The sequence below is a fragment of the Monodelphis domestica genome, chromosome 1, assembly GCF_027887165.1.
Source record: "Monodelphis domestica isolate mMonDom1 chromosome 1, mMonDom1.pri, whole genome shotgun sequence".
NCBI classification, from domain to species: Eukaryota; Metazoa; Chordata; class Mammalia; order Didelphimorphia; family Didelphidae; genus Monodelphis; species Monodelphis domestica.
The window spans coordinates 116449150-116463611 of NC_077227.1; the positions used below are offsets into that span (position 1 = coordinate 116449150).

General features: G+C 39.3%; 1 protein-coding gene across 6 annotated transcripts in view; it reads left to right on the forward strand.

Annotated features, from left to right (window-relative positions):
- The window catches only part of SEC31B (SEC31 homolog B, COPII coat complex component), a 30503-nt gene that overhangs the window by 860 nt on the left and 15181 nt on the right, over positions 1 to 14462 (forward strand). For 3 of the 6 annotated variants that reach the window (XM_007479208.3, XM_056805466.1, XM_056805475.1), the window contains exons 2-6: positions 197 to 283; positions 540 to 663; positions 11728 to 11923; positions 12132 to 12227; positions 13281 to 13424. In XM_007479208.3, coding sequence (XP_007479270.2) covers positions 205 to 283; positions 540 to 663; positions 11728 to 11923; positions 12132 to 12227; positions 13281 to 13424 — 639 coding nt within the window. In that variant the 5' untranslated portion in view covers positions 197 to 204. Of the gene's footprint in view, positions 1 to 196; positions 284 to 538; positions 664 to 3428; positions 3505 to 11727; positions 11924 to 12131; positions 12228 to 13280; positions 13425 to 14462 lie in introns of those variants that run through there. The other 3 variants (XM_007479209.3, XM_056805467.1, XM_056805471.1) reach the window with 2 other exon arrangements.

Here is a 14462-nt window from a genome sequence, read left to right on the forward strand (position 1 = left end):
ACTGTGGATTTGGGCAGTTTTCAGTGATGCAAATAAATTGAACCACACTTAAAGGTTTAGGAACATTTCCTGATCTTCATTCTATTTTTGCTCTACTGATGTATATAGGAAGAGAAAAGGCCTTAAGTGCATTTCAAGTCTGTTCCCCTGGTTTCTCAGGAATCTTGAAAACAGTCTTGTTATTCATCTTGAATAGGACAAAGCATGAAGCTAAAGGAACTTGAAAGGCCAGCCGTCCAGGTGTGGAGTCCAGCCGGCCAGCACCCGATTTATCTGGCAACAGGTGATTCCCTCAAGAACAGGCAGCTTGGTGATTTTTGTTTTGTATTTTTTAAAGGATTCCTCAGCATCTCAAACTCTTAAACTATGGATGCATTGTACTGAGGAATAACTTTTCAATGATGTGCTTCTCTTTTTCTTCCCTTACAGTTATATAAGTGCATGTTAGGCTATGTTAACTCTGTAAAGATTTGCCCTTAGCTCACTCTTAAGCTGCCTTCCTTCCTTACTTTCTTCTACTTCCTGTGCTTGGTGCCTAGGAACATCTGCCCAGCAGCTGGATGCATCCTTCAGCACAAATGCTACCTTGGAAATCTTTGATGTTGACTTCACAGACCCTTCCCTGGACCTGAAGCGCAAAGGAGTCCTTTCTGCTTCTAGCAGGTACACTAGCTAGTTGGTTGCTGTGTTAACAAAGAGGCCCTGTGCTGAAAGGAACAGTCCTGGAAACCAATATGTTGTGTCTTAGGGGTCTTGCAGTGGGGTGGGATGGGATGGGATGAGAAGAGAAGAAAGAAGGCACTCAGCTGAGATGTTGGGAATTACTGGCAGCTTGCATAAAGTAGAGATAGATAGACTAACAAATTCTGTGTCTGTGTTTCTTGTCCCCACTGGAGTCTGGAATCATCAAGCCTCTTAGTTCTAAACCTTACAGAAATAATAGCTCTACATAATACCTTCCTCTGACATTTCTCAGTCCTGCAAAATCATTTCCTAGTAGATAACAATATGATCCCCTCCTTGTTTCTATTGGATACTGATTCCGGCATCCACAGATTTCCTTATTCTTACCTGGATTCTGAAATGAGTTGTTTTTTTCTTTTGTTTTGTTTTTTCCAAGTGAAGTATATGCTCCAAGGAATGTAGAGTCTAAAGCAAAATTTCGTGTCAAAATGCTTTTAGTGCTTTTTAAAATCCTCATGATGTGTGAAGGTAGATAGCAAGAATCACTTGCATTTATATGGTGTTTTAAGGTTTATAAAACACTTTCCATTATCGATAATTACACCTCAGATAAACCTCATTGGCCTTGATACTGCCACTGCACAAAGCTTGCAAAGCATTTTCTCCTAAGTCTTATGAGGTAGATATCACAAGCCTTATTATCCATGTCATGGCTGAGGAAACTGAGGCTTAGGTTGGGGAAGTAGGAAAATAGCAGAGGAAAGAAAGGGCATTGGGTTTGTAGTTAGAGGTCTGCTACTTACAATTTACCTTACTCTGAGCAATAATTTCCCCTTACTGAGGCTGTTTCCTTTTGTAAAATGAAGAGATTCAACTAGATGATCCTCAGGATCTCTTGCAGCTCTAAATTCGGTGACCTAATTACTTCTTTAGTATCATTCTTCTGTTCAGGGGGCAGAACTGGGATTCAAAATCAGGGTCCTCTGACTTCAAATCCATTGTTCTGTTCAACTTTGGGTTTTTGTTTTGTTTTTTTCTTCTTCAGAAAGTATCTCTGACAGAGATGCATCAAAGGTGACTGACTCCTTAGTGCCCTGGGATGGAGGAACCCAGGATATAATTTAGAGGAAAAAGGAAGGAAATATTTCTGGCTGTACTAAACAGTGGTCCCCTCAAAACAAAACAGAATACCCCAGAAGCAGCAGAAAGGTTCTTCATCCACATTTTGCAATGAATTTTGTAACTCCATTATAACATCCAAAGATCTTTAGATCTTTAAGCAAGTCTATGAAATACAAATCTAGGGGCACCCTATAAATGGATGTACTTAATGTGAATTGACATGGTATCCCAGTAGTGATTATTCCTCCCCCTAGTTCCTGCCCTATTTTTTGTCCATGCTTTTAAGGGGTACTTAAATTATACTGCTCTATACCATCTGTGTACCTTTGTGCCCCTGTATTTGCTTCTACTTATTAGAATCCTTAATTTCAAGATTCAGCTCAGGTTCCACTTCCTCTAGCAAGCCTCTCCTGGCTACCTGTCACTCCCTTACCTCCTCTCTCCTATTCCTTCCCACTCTTACTGCTCTTTCTTTCCTCAAATGATCTTTGTATTGTGGATCTTCTGTATCTGAGGTATCCTGCCAGGAGGATGTAAGCTCCTTAAGGAAAGAGACTTGTTTTTTTTTTTTTATTCTCAGGGCCTAGCACAATACTTGGCACATAGTAGATGCTTAATAAATGTCAGAATTGCATTAAAATAACAAATCTAGAGCTCATCCAAACAGTCAGACAATAGCATTTTCCATGTCCCAGAGTGCTCCAAATACTGGGGGTACAAAGAAAAGCAAAAAGATTATACCTGTTTCAAGAAACTTATATTCTAATGGGGGAAACAACATAAAAACCAGGTACCTAGAAGATATATACATAGTAAATAGAAGATAATATCAGAGGAGAAATAACTAGTGGGAAGGGGTAGGTGAACCAGTAAAGAGCTCCTGTAGAAGGTCAGATTTCAGCTAAATTTTGAACAAAACTAGAGAAACCTAAGAAGTGGAGGTGAGGGTACAGAACATTTCAGACATGGGAAACAGTCAGGTACGGAGATGAAGTGTCTTGTTTGAAGAAATGCAAGTAATCCAATGTCCCTGGACTATGGAGTGTGGGAGTAAAATGTTAAAAGATTGAAAATGTAGGAAGAACCAAGTTATGAAGAACTTTAAATGCCAGACTGAAGATCTGAGATTTGATCCTAGAGGTAATAGGGACTGGAGCTTACTGAATAGGAAGGGCAGTGAGAAATGAAATGGTCATACTTTATAAAAATCACCTTTACAGCTAACTGAATAAGGCTCAGTGGAAAGGGAAAAGATTAGAAGCAAGGAGACCAATCAGAAGACTGTTACAGGAGCCCAGCTGTGAGACGCTAAGGGCCTGAAATAGGGTTCTAACTGTGTGAGTCGAGAAAAGAAGATGAATATAGAGACATTGTAAAGGCAAAAAAGACAAGATTTGGCAATGGGTTGGATATATTGGATGGGTGTGAATTAAGAATTGAGGATGACACATTTTGTGTTAGCCTGAATGGAAAAATGATAGTGTCCTTGACAGTAAGAAGAAGGAAAGGTTTGGGGGGAGTGAAGATAAGTTCTCTTTGGTTATATTGGGATTGAGATGTCAGGGTGACATGTAATTAAAGATATCCAAAAAGCAATTAATGATATGGGACTAATTCAATAGGAAAACCAGAGGTGGATATAAAGATCTGAGAATTGTCTGCACAGAGATGGTGATCGAACTCATGGGAGCTGATGAGGTAACAAAAAAGATCATGTAGAGCAAAAAGAGAAAACAGCCTATCATAGAGCCTTGGTTAGAGGGCATACCATGGAGGAAGAGCTGACAAAGAAGCCTGAGAATGAGGGGTTGGAAAGATAGGAGAAGGAAAACCAGGAGAGAGAGAGAGGTGTCATAAAAACATCTACCCGATTTCCCATCTATAGAAATTTTTTATAAGAATGTATTAAGGGCATCCTCAATGAGAACATTAATATGCAATCAGTTAGTTTTTTGCAAGTGATATTTTATAATAAAGTTTATCCTTACCATCACACAATTGACTGAAAGATGCAGTAAACATGAGCTCCTACTGTGCATATTGTCTGTTGATTATTTCTAAAATGTATGATTTGGCCAAGTAAAATGCTACCTTAAAGGCTGTTTTCAATCAAAGTGTTTTCCATCCATTCATTAAAATTATTCAAAATTCCCTGAAAGAGAACAGTAGGAAAATAACCTTGTTCTATAATCCTCTGATTACAAATACCAGGTGAGACATAAAACAAGGAAACTGATGCTTGCCACCATCTTGGGGAAGGAAAGGGAAGAGAAGAAGCATTTATTTATATAGAGCCTACTGTGTTCCAGGTACTGTGCTTTACAAAGGTTATCTCATTTGATCCTTACAAGAATCCTGGGAAGTAGGTGCTTGTTGTTATCATCTCCATTTTATAGCTCAGGAAGCTGAAGCAAACAGGTTGTGATTTTGATCTGCAAAGCCAGGAAGCATCTGAGGTGATCCAGAATAATGTCTTGACTTGAAAAGAAATTAAGTGAGATCCTCTAGATTTTCAATTCAATTCACAAATTACATGGTCCTGGTTGCATCCAGCATTCATATACTCCAGGTATATACAGACTCAAAGGAGCAAACTTGTAAAATTTTAGGATGAACATTTACACGTCAGAAATTAGCAAATGCTACATATCACACTTGATTTATTGCTTTGTTGATTGTCTAGACTTAAAATAGTGGAGAAAACACTAATAATACCAATTAAGCTTAAGAGTGTATTGCATTTTTTTTCTCAGAGAGCTAGTTGTTAAACATTTGCTAGCACATTCCTGCATCAAGCCCAAGAACTCTATATTATAGAGGTGTCAAATTCATGTAAGTCCACCACACTCCTGAGTACAACTGGAATCAGATTAAAACATAACTGGGAAATAGTTAACAAAATAAATAAAAATACAATAAAACAGATGTTACTACGTAGTTTTTCTAAGTCAATATGTGGCCCATAGGGATTATTATAGATATGATTTAGAGGCCCCATTTCTATGAGTCTGACACTGCAGTTATAGAACATTGTAGAAGAGATCTGTAACCACTCAAGCATCTGCCCTAACAATGTACATAGGAAAAACCAAGTGGATGAAGAATGTCTGCTGCCCAGATTGTGACATGCAGTTAGATTTATATCCTATATAGCTTGTCTGTCTAGAATAGACAGTATACATGGATGATGAATTGGAACCAGAATTAAACAAGAGGAGGAGGAGAGTAGCTGTGATTGCCAGGTACATAATAGACACTTAATAAGTTTTTGTTGGTTGATTGATTAATTGTCTTCAGGAAACTGCAGAGTTCCTTTAATGACTTCATATTTCTCTCAGAAACAAACATCCATCTTTTTTAACACCTATATTCTGGTATTTTCAAATGACTTTAGAACCTTGTAGTCTGAAGAATTTAAAATAAGTATCACAGAGGGTTTGGAAAGGTTCATGGTAAATGTGAGCAGGCTGTAACATAAGTAAGAAAATTTAAAGAATTATAAATAAAGGATATAATCAGGGAAATGTATCACCATAAAAGAAGATAGGCTGGTTCCATGGCAGTAATTAGGAATAATAGACAGCCAAAGTATGCCAATGAACTCCTCCCTCATGATGTCAGGACAAAGTGAAGAAGGCCTCTCAGCATTCTGATGATCCCCTTGAGCTGAATTTATGAGTGGACACCATGCAAGGAGCGGTATAGACCTATCCATTAATTTACCTATCTGCCTCATTTATGTCCTTTTTAAAAAATTTGTATTCCCAGATCCTGGCACCTGGCACATAATAGATACTAACTAAGTAAAACATAGAAATTTTCCTTAATATAATGATAATCCCTCTACCTGGCAAGCTAGGCTTAGTTTTGTATTTCCTTCCCACTGATCCTTGATGTAGCAGGTTCTTTCATTATTTCCAACTTTTCATTGTACTTAGACTCTATGCTGATTGTACCCTTGTGTGGGTGCTAGGCTCTTTTCTCATCCTGGATGTGAATGAAATATGACTTACTTGTGTGCCTGATGAAGCTTCCTTAAAGGTTTCTGTGATTCTTGGCCTCCTGGCTGGCTAAAACTTCTGGACCTCTCTCTCCTTGCCTGGGAGAGCTGTACTCTGCTGGTTCCTTATGAAGCTTAGATACAATTTAATTTAATTTATTGAACATTTATTAAGTGTCTGTTATGGACAGGGTACTGTGCTAAGTATTGGGGATACAAAAATGAAAATTAACATTATGGCAAATACATAAGTAAATCTGTAAAATATCTGTAAAACATAATCCAAACACATTTCAGAAGGGAGAGAAGGCTCATAAATGAGAGGGTAAGGGAAGGCTTTGTTGCTGGGTTTAGGGCTTGAGTTGTATTTTGAAGGATTCTGAGGGATAGAGAGATGAGAAGGGAGCCCATTTCATAAGAGGTCATTACATAATTAAGGGACCACTTATTTAAAGATGTGAAGGTAGGAGATGGAATATAGTGTGTGGGAACAATGAGGAGGCCAGTTTGCCCAAAACAGTTAATGTAACATGAGATCAAACTGGAACGGTTGGTGTGAGTTAGCTTGTAGAGGGTTAAAAACCAGGCTGGCTGTATTGTGTTTATCCTGTGGCAATAGGGAACTCTTGAAGATTTTTTATTAGAATAACGTTTTTGGAATATTTCAGATCTGACCAAGACTGATTCCCTGATATCTGTTGTGATTAGCCCTGGCCCTAGATGGTGTCTCAGTAAGCAACTGGAACCCTTCTCTGTTTGGTTTCTGCTTCCTAAAAACCATTCTTTATCCAGAACTTCTCTGTGGCTCTCTTCTTCATGGAAATCTGAAATTATAAGTGGCACAATGGATAGAAATGCACCCAGCCTATTCTGTCTCATGGTGTTCGGAGGAAAGTGCTGTTCTTCTCTATCATAGAACTCAGAAGGGATGAGACCTATTTCTGATGGCCTCACTGTTTTTAATGACTTAAGACATTTTTTGCACCATGAATTTCCCACTCTAAATACTATCATGCCTTCTCTTTAACGAACTTGGGTGCCTTTGGATCCTGAATCTCATTAATGTGAGGACTCCCTCCAGTGGTGTATCATCTGGCAGCCCATCTCTGTCTCATTTTATAGTCTTTGACCATTTCCTCCTTTTAATCCCTCATTGGTGCTCCACCCAGTGTTTTAGGAGGTTTCCTTTAGATTTCTTTTCTTAGTAAGGATTCTAGTAGAGTGTGAAGGCTGATCCTCTCAGAGACTGTCTTCCCCCTCAAGATTATATTGTTTCTATTTTATATTCATTTGGTATCTTCTTATGTGTCACATGCTGTATCTACTTAAAAAGATCATGAGCTTCTTGAAAGCAGGGATAGTGACACTTTTGCCTTTGTATTTCCAGTGCCTAACATGGGGCCTTGCATACTCAAGTAGACACTTGATAAATGGCTTGTTGATTAATTGATTAAAAGGACAGTACAGTTCTCATAGGTTGCTTACCCTTCTCTTCTTGTTCAGTTTTTGCTCCACTTAGTATCTATCTATCCACAATGTCTGTAAAAGATATATGTACTGATGGGGCTGCTCTATTACCTATCTATCCTATGCATAGCACAGTCTGGGCAATGCACATTCTTGTAACATTCTGATTTCATTTAGAGGGCTCTATTCTGTGCCTGGGTTTCATGCAGTCAGTACAATATCATTTGTAAATAAGAGCATCTGGAAGTCTTTATCTTCTGTAGGGAATTTTTCTTTTCTTTCGATTGGATACAGCTACCATGTTGGTGGCAAATACCTTTGGTGAGTTTTTGTCTCTGATTTTCCTTAATTGAAATAAATAGTCCCAGGATCTTTGAACAAAGTTACTTCTATCTTTACATCTCTCTGAAGGAATTGAATATGATTTTGACATGTGTAGGAGACACCTTGATGTAGAAGAGGCCTTAAGGTGATATTTTGTTCTATAAAATCAAATGCCTTTATCTAATCAGCAAATAGCATGGTGATCTTCTTCACCATCTGTTGTATCATGATAGGGATGTGATCTGCTATAGAATTTCATTTGTGAAAGCCTGCCTGTACTCTTTTCAAACCTTTGTCAAGGATATCCTTGCTATGTGTATATATTATTCTTAATAAAGATTTTGTAGAGATGAGAAAGTAGGCATATGGAATGGTAGTTATTGATATTTTCTCAGTCTTCTTTTTTTGATAATAATTTCCTCTTTCATATATCTTGAATGATCCATCAGTGCCCTTAAAGTGTTTCATTCTGAAACTCCCATACATACTTGGTCTTCTCCAAAGCTGTTCTTCCCACCTTTTTTTTTTCCTACTTCCTCATACAATGCCGAAGAGATTGTGATATTAAGAGTCTAAATATGATAGAGCCACTGTCATTGATAGAAGAGAGAACTTGTAGAAGTCTTTAAATATCTTTTCCATTTATTGTCCCTTTTTTCAGTCTTGAATGCACTAGGAATGGTAGGGCTTAATTGGGTCTCTCATTAAGCTTTCTTCGAGCTTGTTTTTCCCTTTGCTCTTTCTCACTGTTTTCTGTGGTGTTACTTTATTACTTTCCACTGGCCTTATTGGTAAGGTTTTATCAATGTGCTTATATTCTAAACCAGTGTTACCCATAACTGCCATATTTTTTTGTTTGACACGGACGTCAGATATTTGCTGGCTGAGGTTATTCCCAAATTTTTATCAATAAACTTGGGAGATGGTGAGATTGTGTCATTGTCTGATCTTTTATCCATTTTTAACTTTTAGTCACCTACAACTTATTTAAATAGGTCAGGTTGGATGGAATGGCCTCAACTTCGTGCCTGTCTCTTCTCATTTTTATTCTTTCTTCTAATTTAGAATTGATTTTGACCTTTGTTCTAATGAGAATTTATCTCACTGTCAATTATACCACCTCTTCAGATGTTTTAAAATTTTATTTTCTCCTAGGAAAATTATTACCTCTTCTTATTTGTCATTGTGGGTTTTGCTTTAAGTTTAGTACTTTTCATAGGGCATTGTGGTAACAAAAACTTTGATTTATGTTTTGTAATGCCTCCACTAACTACTTTACCTGAAGTCTGGAGAATAAGCATGAATTTTCCATTGCTTCTACTTTTTAAATAAAATAAACTTAAATTTAACTTCATTAAAATAGGCAAACAGCTAATGTTACATAGTAAAATAAGTAATCATGTAGAGGAACATTTTAAAGAAGTAAACACCCATTTGGTAATAAATAGATAACTTTTACATGACATTTACAAAGAGCTGTAGATATTTTATCTTATTTTTTCCTCATAAATGCCCTGGGAGGTAGGCACTATCATTAATCCCTTTTTACAGATAAAGAAATTGAAGCTGACCTGGGTTAACCAGGATCACACAGCTAGTAATTATCTAAGGTGGAATTTGAACTCAGATCGTCTTGACTTCTGATTCAGTGCTCTTTCTGCTACAACATCTAGCTGCTTTTTACTTATATAGCACTTAAGATTTACAAAGAGCTTTATATATTTAAAGTAGTTAATCTGAGCCTCACAACCACACTGTGAGGTAGGTACTCTAATATGTTTCCACCAATGAGGAAACAAGCTTCAATTCAATGAACGTTAATTATACACTATGTGTCAGGCATTGTGCTCTGGCATGTAAAGGTGAAATGAAAAAATAGTTTCCCCCTTCAAGAAGGGAACAGATAACTTAGTAAAGGATGTTTGATACATTTGAGCAAGAGAAGAAGAGGTTGTGGGAGAAGAAATGTGGTCAGTATTATCAAAAGCTGCATGGAAGTCAGTAAGGAAAAGTACTGAGAAAAGACCATTGAAGTGAAAGATGTTATTTTAAAATTTTTAATTACCTTTTATTTTCAAATAAATATCTGCCTTCTCTCTCTCCTATTCAATCCCCACCCCTCTCCAATTGCAAGAACAAGAAAAACAAAACCTCATGTTATAAACATATATAGTCAAGTAAAACAAATTCCCACATTGGTTATATTCAGAAAAATATATCTTGGTCTACACTCTGTGTTCATCACATCTGTATTAGCATGTTTCATCTTGAGTCCCCTGGAATTATAGCTATTCATTGTGTTGATCAGAGTTCTCAAGTCTCTCAAAGTTATTTGTCTTTAAAATATTGTTAATGTATGTTCACTTGGTTCTGCTTATTTCTCTGCATCAGTTCATACATGTCTGCCCTTATTTCTCTGAAACCATGTCCTTCATCATTTTTTATAGCACAATAATATTCCATCACATCCATATATCATAACTTGTTCAGCCATTCCCCAATTAATAGGCATTTCTTTAGTTTCCAATTCTCTACCAGCACAAAAAGAGCTACTACAAATTTTTTGGATCTTGAGAAAAGACCATTATATTTGGCAGTTAAGAAACCATTGGTAACTTGGGAAAGAACCATTTCAGTAAAGAGCTGGGGTAAGAAGCCAGATTGAAAAGTGGTATAATGGAGAAGTCACTGTGCCTGTAGTCAAGAAGACCCAAGTTCAAATTCAGTCTCATTCACTTATTAAGTATGTGACCTTGGGCAAGTTCTATTTGCCTTAGTTTCTTCAACTGTAAAATGGGATAGGAATGCATGTACCTCCCAGAGTTGTGAGAATCAAATGAGATAATCTTTTTTCAAGTACTTAGCATAGTGCCTGGTGCATAATTGCTAGCTATTATTATTAAGTTGAAATGTGAGTGAAAGTGAGGAAATGTAGGCATTGAATGTAAATAGCTTTTTCCAAAGTTCCAAAGATACAAAAAATTGTAGCTTTAAAGCATGACAGGGTTAAGTAAAGGCTTCTTAAGAATTAAAAAATATGTTTGTAGGCAGCTAGAAAGGAGCCAGAAGATAAGAGGCTTATAGGTGAATCTCATTAATTCTTAATTGTTATCATTTGGTGCTTACTCTAACCCATCATACTTTCAGATAGGAGATAGTTTGTTAGACCTGAAAAAGGCCTTCACAAAAGGGTCTCAGAAGTCTGGTTTCTTTACAGAATGGGCTGTATATGTGACTCTTTCGCTGAGTCTTTACCAGAGAATGTGACCTTTGGGGGCACGCAGCAACTGGCAGAGACTTTGGACAAATGTTGTAGCTGCTTCTCTCTCAAAGATGAGACCTTCCTTTATCAAGAGAAGTATTTTCATACAGACTGGGATTTGTTACTGGACCCAGAGTACCAGGAAGAGTTCTTATTTTGGATCTAGAAGATTAGGGTTTGAAACTTAGTCCTGATACTTCCTAGGATCATATGACTGGGAATTGGGAGAGACCTTAAAGATTATTTCCTGTTTACAGAGGAGGAAACAGGCCCATAGGGTTAAAGCTATGTATCCAGGTCATACAGCTAGTATTTACCTGTGTGTCCCTGAGCCACTCAGGTAACTTTTTAGGGACTTAATTTCTTTATAAAATATGTTTAATACCTGTTCTACCTCCCTTAGAGGATTGTCATAGGGAGTGTTTTACAAATCAGAAAGTGATATATAAATATGGGCAGTGAAGATGGTGATGATACACCAGAACAGGAAAAGAGAGGAAAATTTGTTTTCTTTGTGGGGAAGTAGCCCATCCCTTTGAGTGAATAAAAAGCATTTATTATGTCCTTGCTACATTCCAGGCAATCTGCTAAGCATTGGAGAAAAGGTAGACTCTTCTTCTGGCCCAGAGGCCATAGCCCTCTACTTCCTCCAGGGGTAAGGAAGTGGTCTTAAACAGCCTGAGAAGGGGCTGACTGGATTGGCAGGCCTGGGCAGGAAGTAGAATCACTGTGTTGAAGTGTGAGTTTGTGTTGAGTATAAGGGTATAAAGATTCCCATGAATGGTGAGAGATTGATGCTTTGTTCTAGTTACTGCAGGATGCTATAGCTCTGAATTTATGCCAATATGACAAGATCCTCTCTTTGTAGGTTTCACAAGCTGATCTGGGGGAATTTTAGCAGTGGATCTCCTGAAGACCCAGGGGTCATTGCAGGTGGAGGGGACAATGGTGTGCTCACCCTGTTCAGCGTATCCCAAATCCTGACTTCTGGGAAGGAACCTCTCATTGCTCAGAAGGAGAAGCACACAGGCGCTGTCAGAGCCCTTGACTTTAATCCTTTCCAGGTATGCCTGCAGTCAACTGCTGTTGAAACCCCATTAGGTTTCAATTCATCCACTAATATCTAATTGGGAAGGGCATTTTCTGCTGGGTGTTCCTAGACAGGCCTTGGTCCCCCCCTCAGTATAAATACCTTCTGTGCTAGGGGCCTAGATTTGTCTTTTCTTTTTCCCTGGGAATGGGGAGGCCACTATGTTTCTGTTTTTCATACAGAGCAACCTTCTGGCCTCTGGAGCAAATGATTCAGAAATCTTCATTTGGGATTTGAATAATTTTAGCGTGCCAATGATGCCAGGATCCAAGTCTCAGGTGAGGCTGCAGTGTGGGAAGCTGGGAGCTAGGTTGCTCCTGATTATGCCACTGGGGGGCACTGAGGCTCCATAACAAAAAAAGCCAATGGTAGTAAAATGATGATAGCTCAGAGGGGAAGGGTTAAAGGGAAGGGGTGAAACTGATTGCCAGATGGTACTCCCTTGAAGGGAGCAGAGAACTTTCTTTCTCAAGTACCTTTCTTAATCTTCTAGGTAGAGTAGGTAGAGAGCTGGGGAAAGAGTCTTTGGGAGGGAAAGGGAGAGAGTTAGGAAGCAAAGCAAAGTTGAGACTGTCATCTGTCCTTCTTGCCCAGGACTTTTTTCAAGGGTCTTTTGGAAAAGGAGGGAGGCGCCCAACCCTATATCAGGCAGGGAGGGTGCATTGATATTCCTGTCATGAGTTTCTGACTTCTCTAGGAAGGGGGAAATGCAAGCTTTCCATTCAGAAGTATACTTTTGCCTGCCTGCCTGTGTCTGTTTTTGTCTGCCTGTCACTCTGTAATTGTCTTCTCTTTACTTCCTGTCCCCTCCCTCCCTTGTGCTTGCAGTATCGTGAGGTAAGTTGTGTTTGAATTTATTGGCATTGTCAGCTAGGTGTTTTCTAGCTTGAGTTTCTCCTTGAATATTTCTCATGATTTTCTCTCTTTCATTCTCCCTGTGGTGTGAAGGTTGGCTATCTGGCCATTATACATCCCCTAACCCACCTTGGGCATGGTCAGAAGGGCCATAACTGCTGAAAAAGCCTTTTTGTCTGGGGCCTTTGGCTTTTCCCTGACCTATTATCATTGCCAAGTTAACTAATGGTCAGTGGCACATTAAGATGGAGCCAGGATGGTCCAAATGACAAAAGCCTAACAACCCCCCTTTTCAGCAGCTCCACAGCTCCCAAAGGGCTTCTCCTAAAAGTTTTGCTTTTGCTCCCTGTGACTTTTCTGGGATGGTGTCCCAGTCTACACCTGCTCTTGGCCTCTCTCTGGTAAACTAGAGCAAAGGCACCTTATAGCCTGAAAGAAAGGGTGCTGGGCCCTACAGTGGCACATCTCTGCCTCAGCAGCCTCCAGAAGATGTTAGTGCACTGTCCTGGAATCAGCAAGTCCAGCACATCCTTTCCTCTGCTCATCCCAGTGGCAAGGCTGTGGTGTGGGACCTCAGGAAGAATGAGCCCATTATCAAGGTCAGCGACCACAGCAATAAGGTGAGTGATGGAAGTGCCTCACGCTCTCCTTCCACCCCCCTGAATGCCCTCTCTCTGTACCTCTCACTGGCTCCTCCTCTTAAAGTTAACTTAAATGTAAACTGGACTCCCATGAGGTTCTGTCCTTGGATCTATTTTATATCAGTACCTTTGCTTTGACAATCTCATTCACTCTCATGACTTCAGTGGTCATAGATGAGGAAACTGAGCCACAAAGAGGTTAAATGATTGCTCATAGACCGGGACTTGTCAGGTGACCTCTGACCCTCTCACTTTCTGCCTGCAGAATAGCTCCTTCTGAATACCCTCAGCATTTAAAAAAACCCAACCCTTACCTTCTGTCTTAGAAACAATACTAAGCATTGGTTCCCCAAGGCAGAAGAATGGTAAGGGCAAGGCAATGAAGGTTAAGTGATTTGCCCAGGGTCTCACAGCTAAGACGTGTCTGGTTAGATTTGAGCCCAGGACCTCCTGTCTCCAGACCTGGTTATCTATCCACTGAGCCACCTAGCTGCCCCCTCATCATTACATTTTAAACTCTTGGGAGCAGGTATCCCCCTTTGTAGTCCCCCCTGGCTTTTCTTTCATTTTTCTGTATCCCTTATTTTCCTCCTGCTTCACCTACTCCCTTCTGTTGTCTCCCCTCAGCCCCTCACAGTCAAAGGAGACACCACTATTCATGAGCTCTTCTATGTCAGAGGCCCTTGACTCCCTCTGACTGTTTGTAATTGCAGGATTAATTAATGGCACATTGAGATAAAGCCAGGGCTGCAGTGACAAAGCCCAACATACCCTTTCCCATTCCCAGCAGTACCAAAGCCCCAAAGGACTTGCTGCATGCAGCCATCCTAAGGACAGGCCCCCAGACCTGCTTCATAAATATTTGAATTGGATGTCTTGGTTCTTGCAGCTCCTTTTCCATCCTGTATTTCTGCCCTATCCCTTCCTGTCCTCATCACATCCTCTGATTGCATTTGCTGGGATTGGGCCTGGCAGTATCTTTAGTTTACCTAATGAGAGCACAAGGCTGAATAAGGC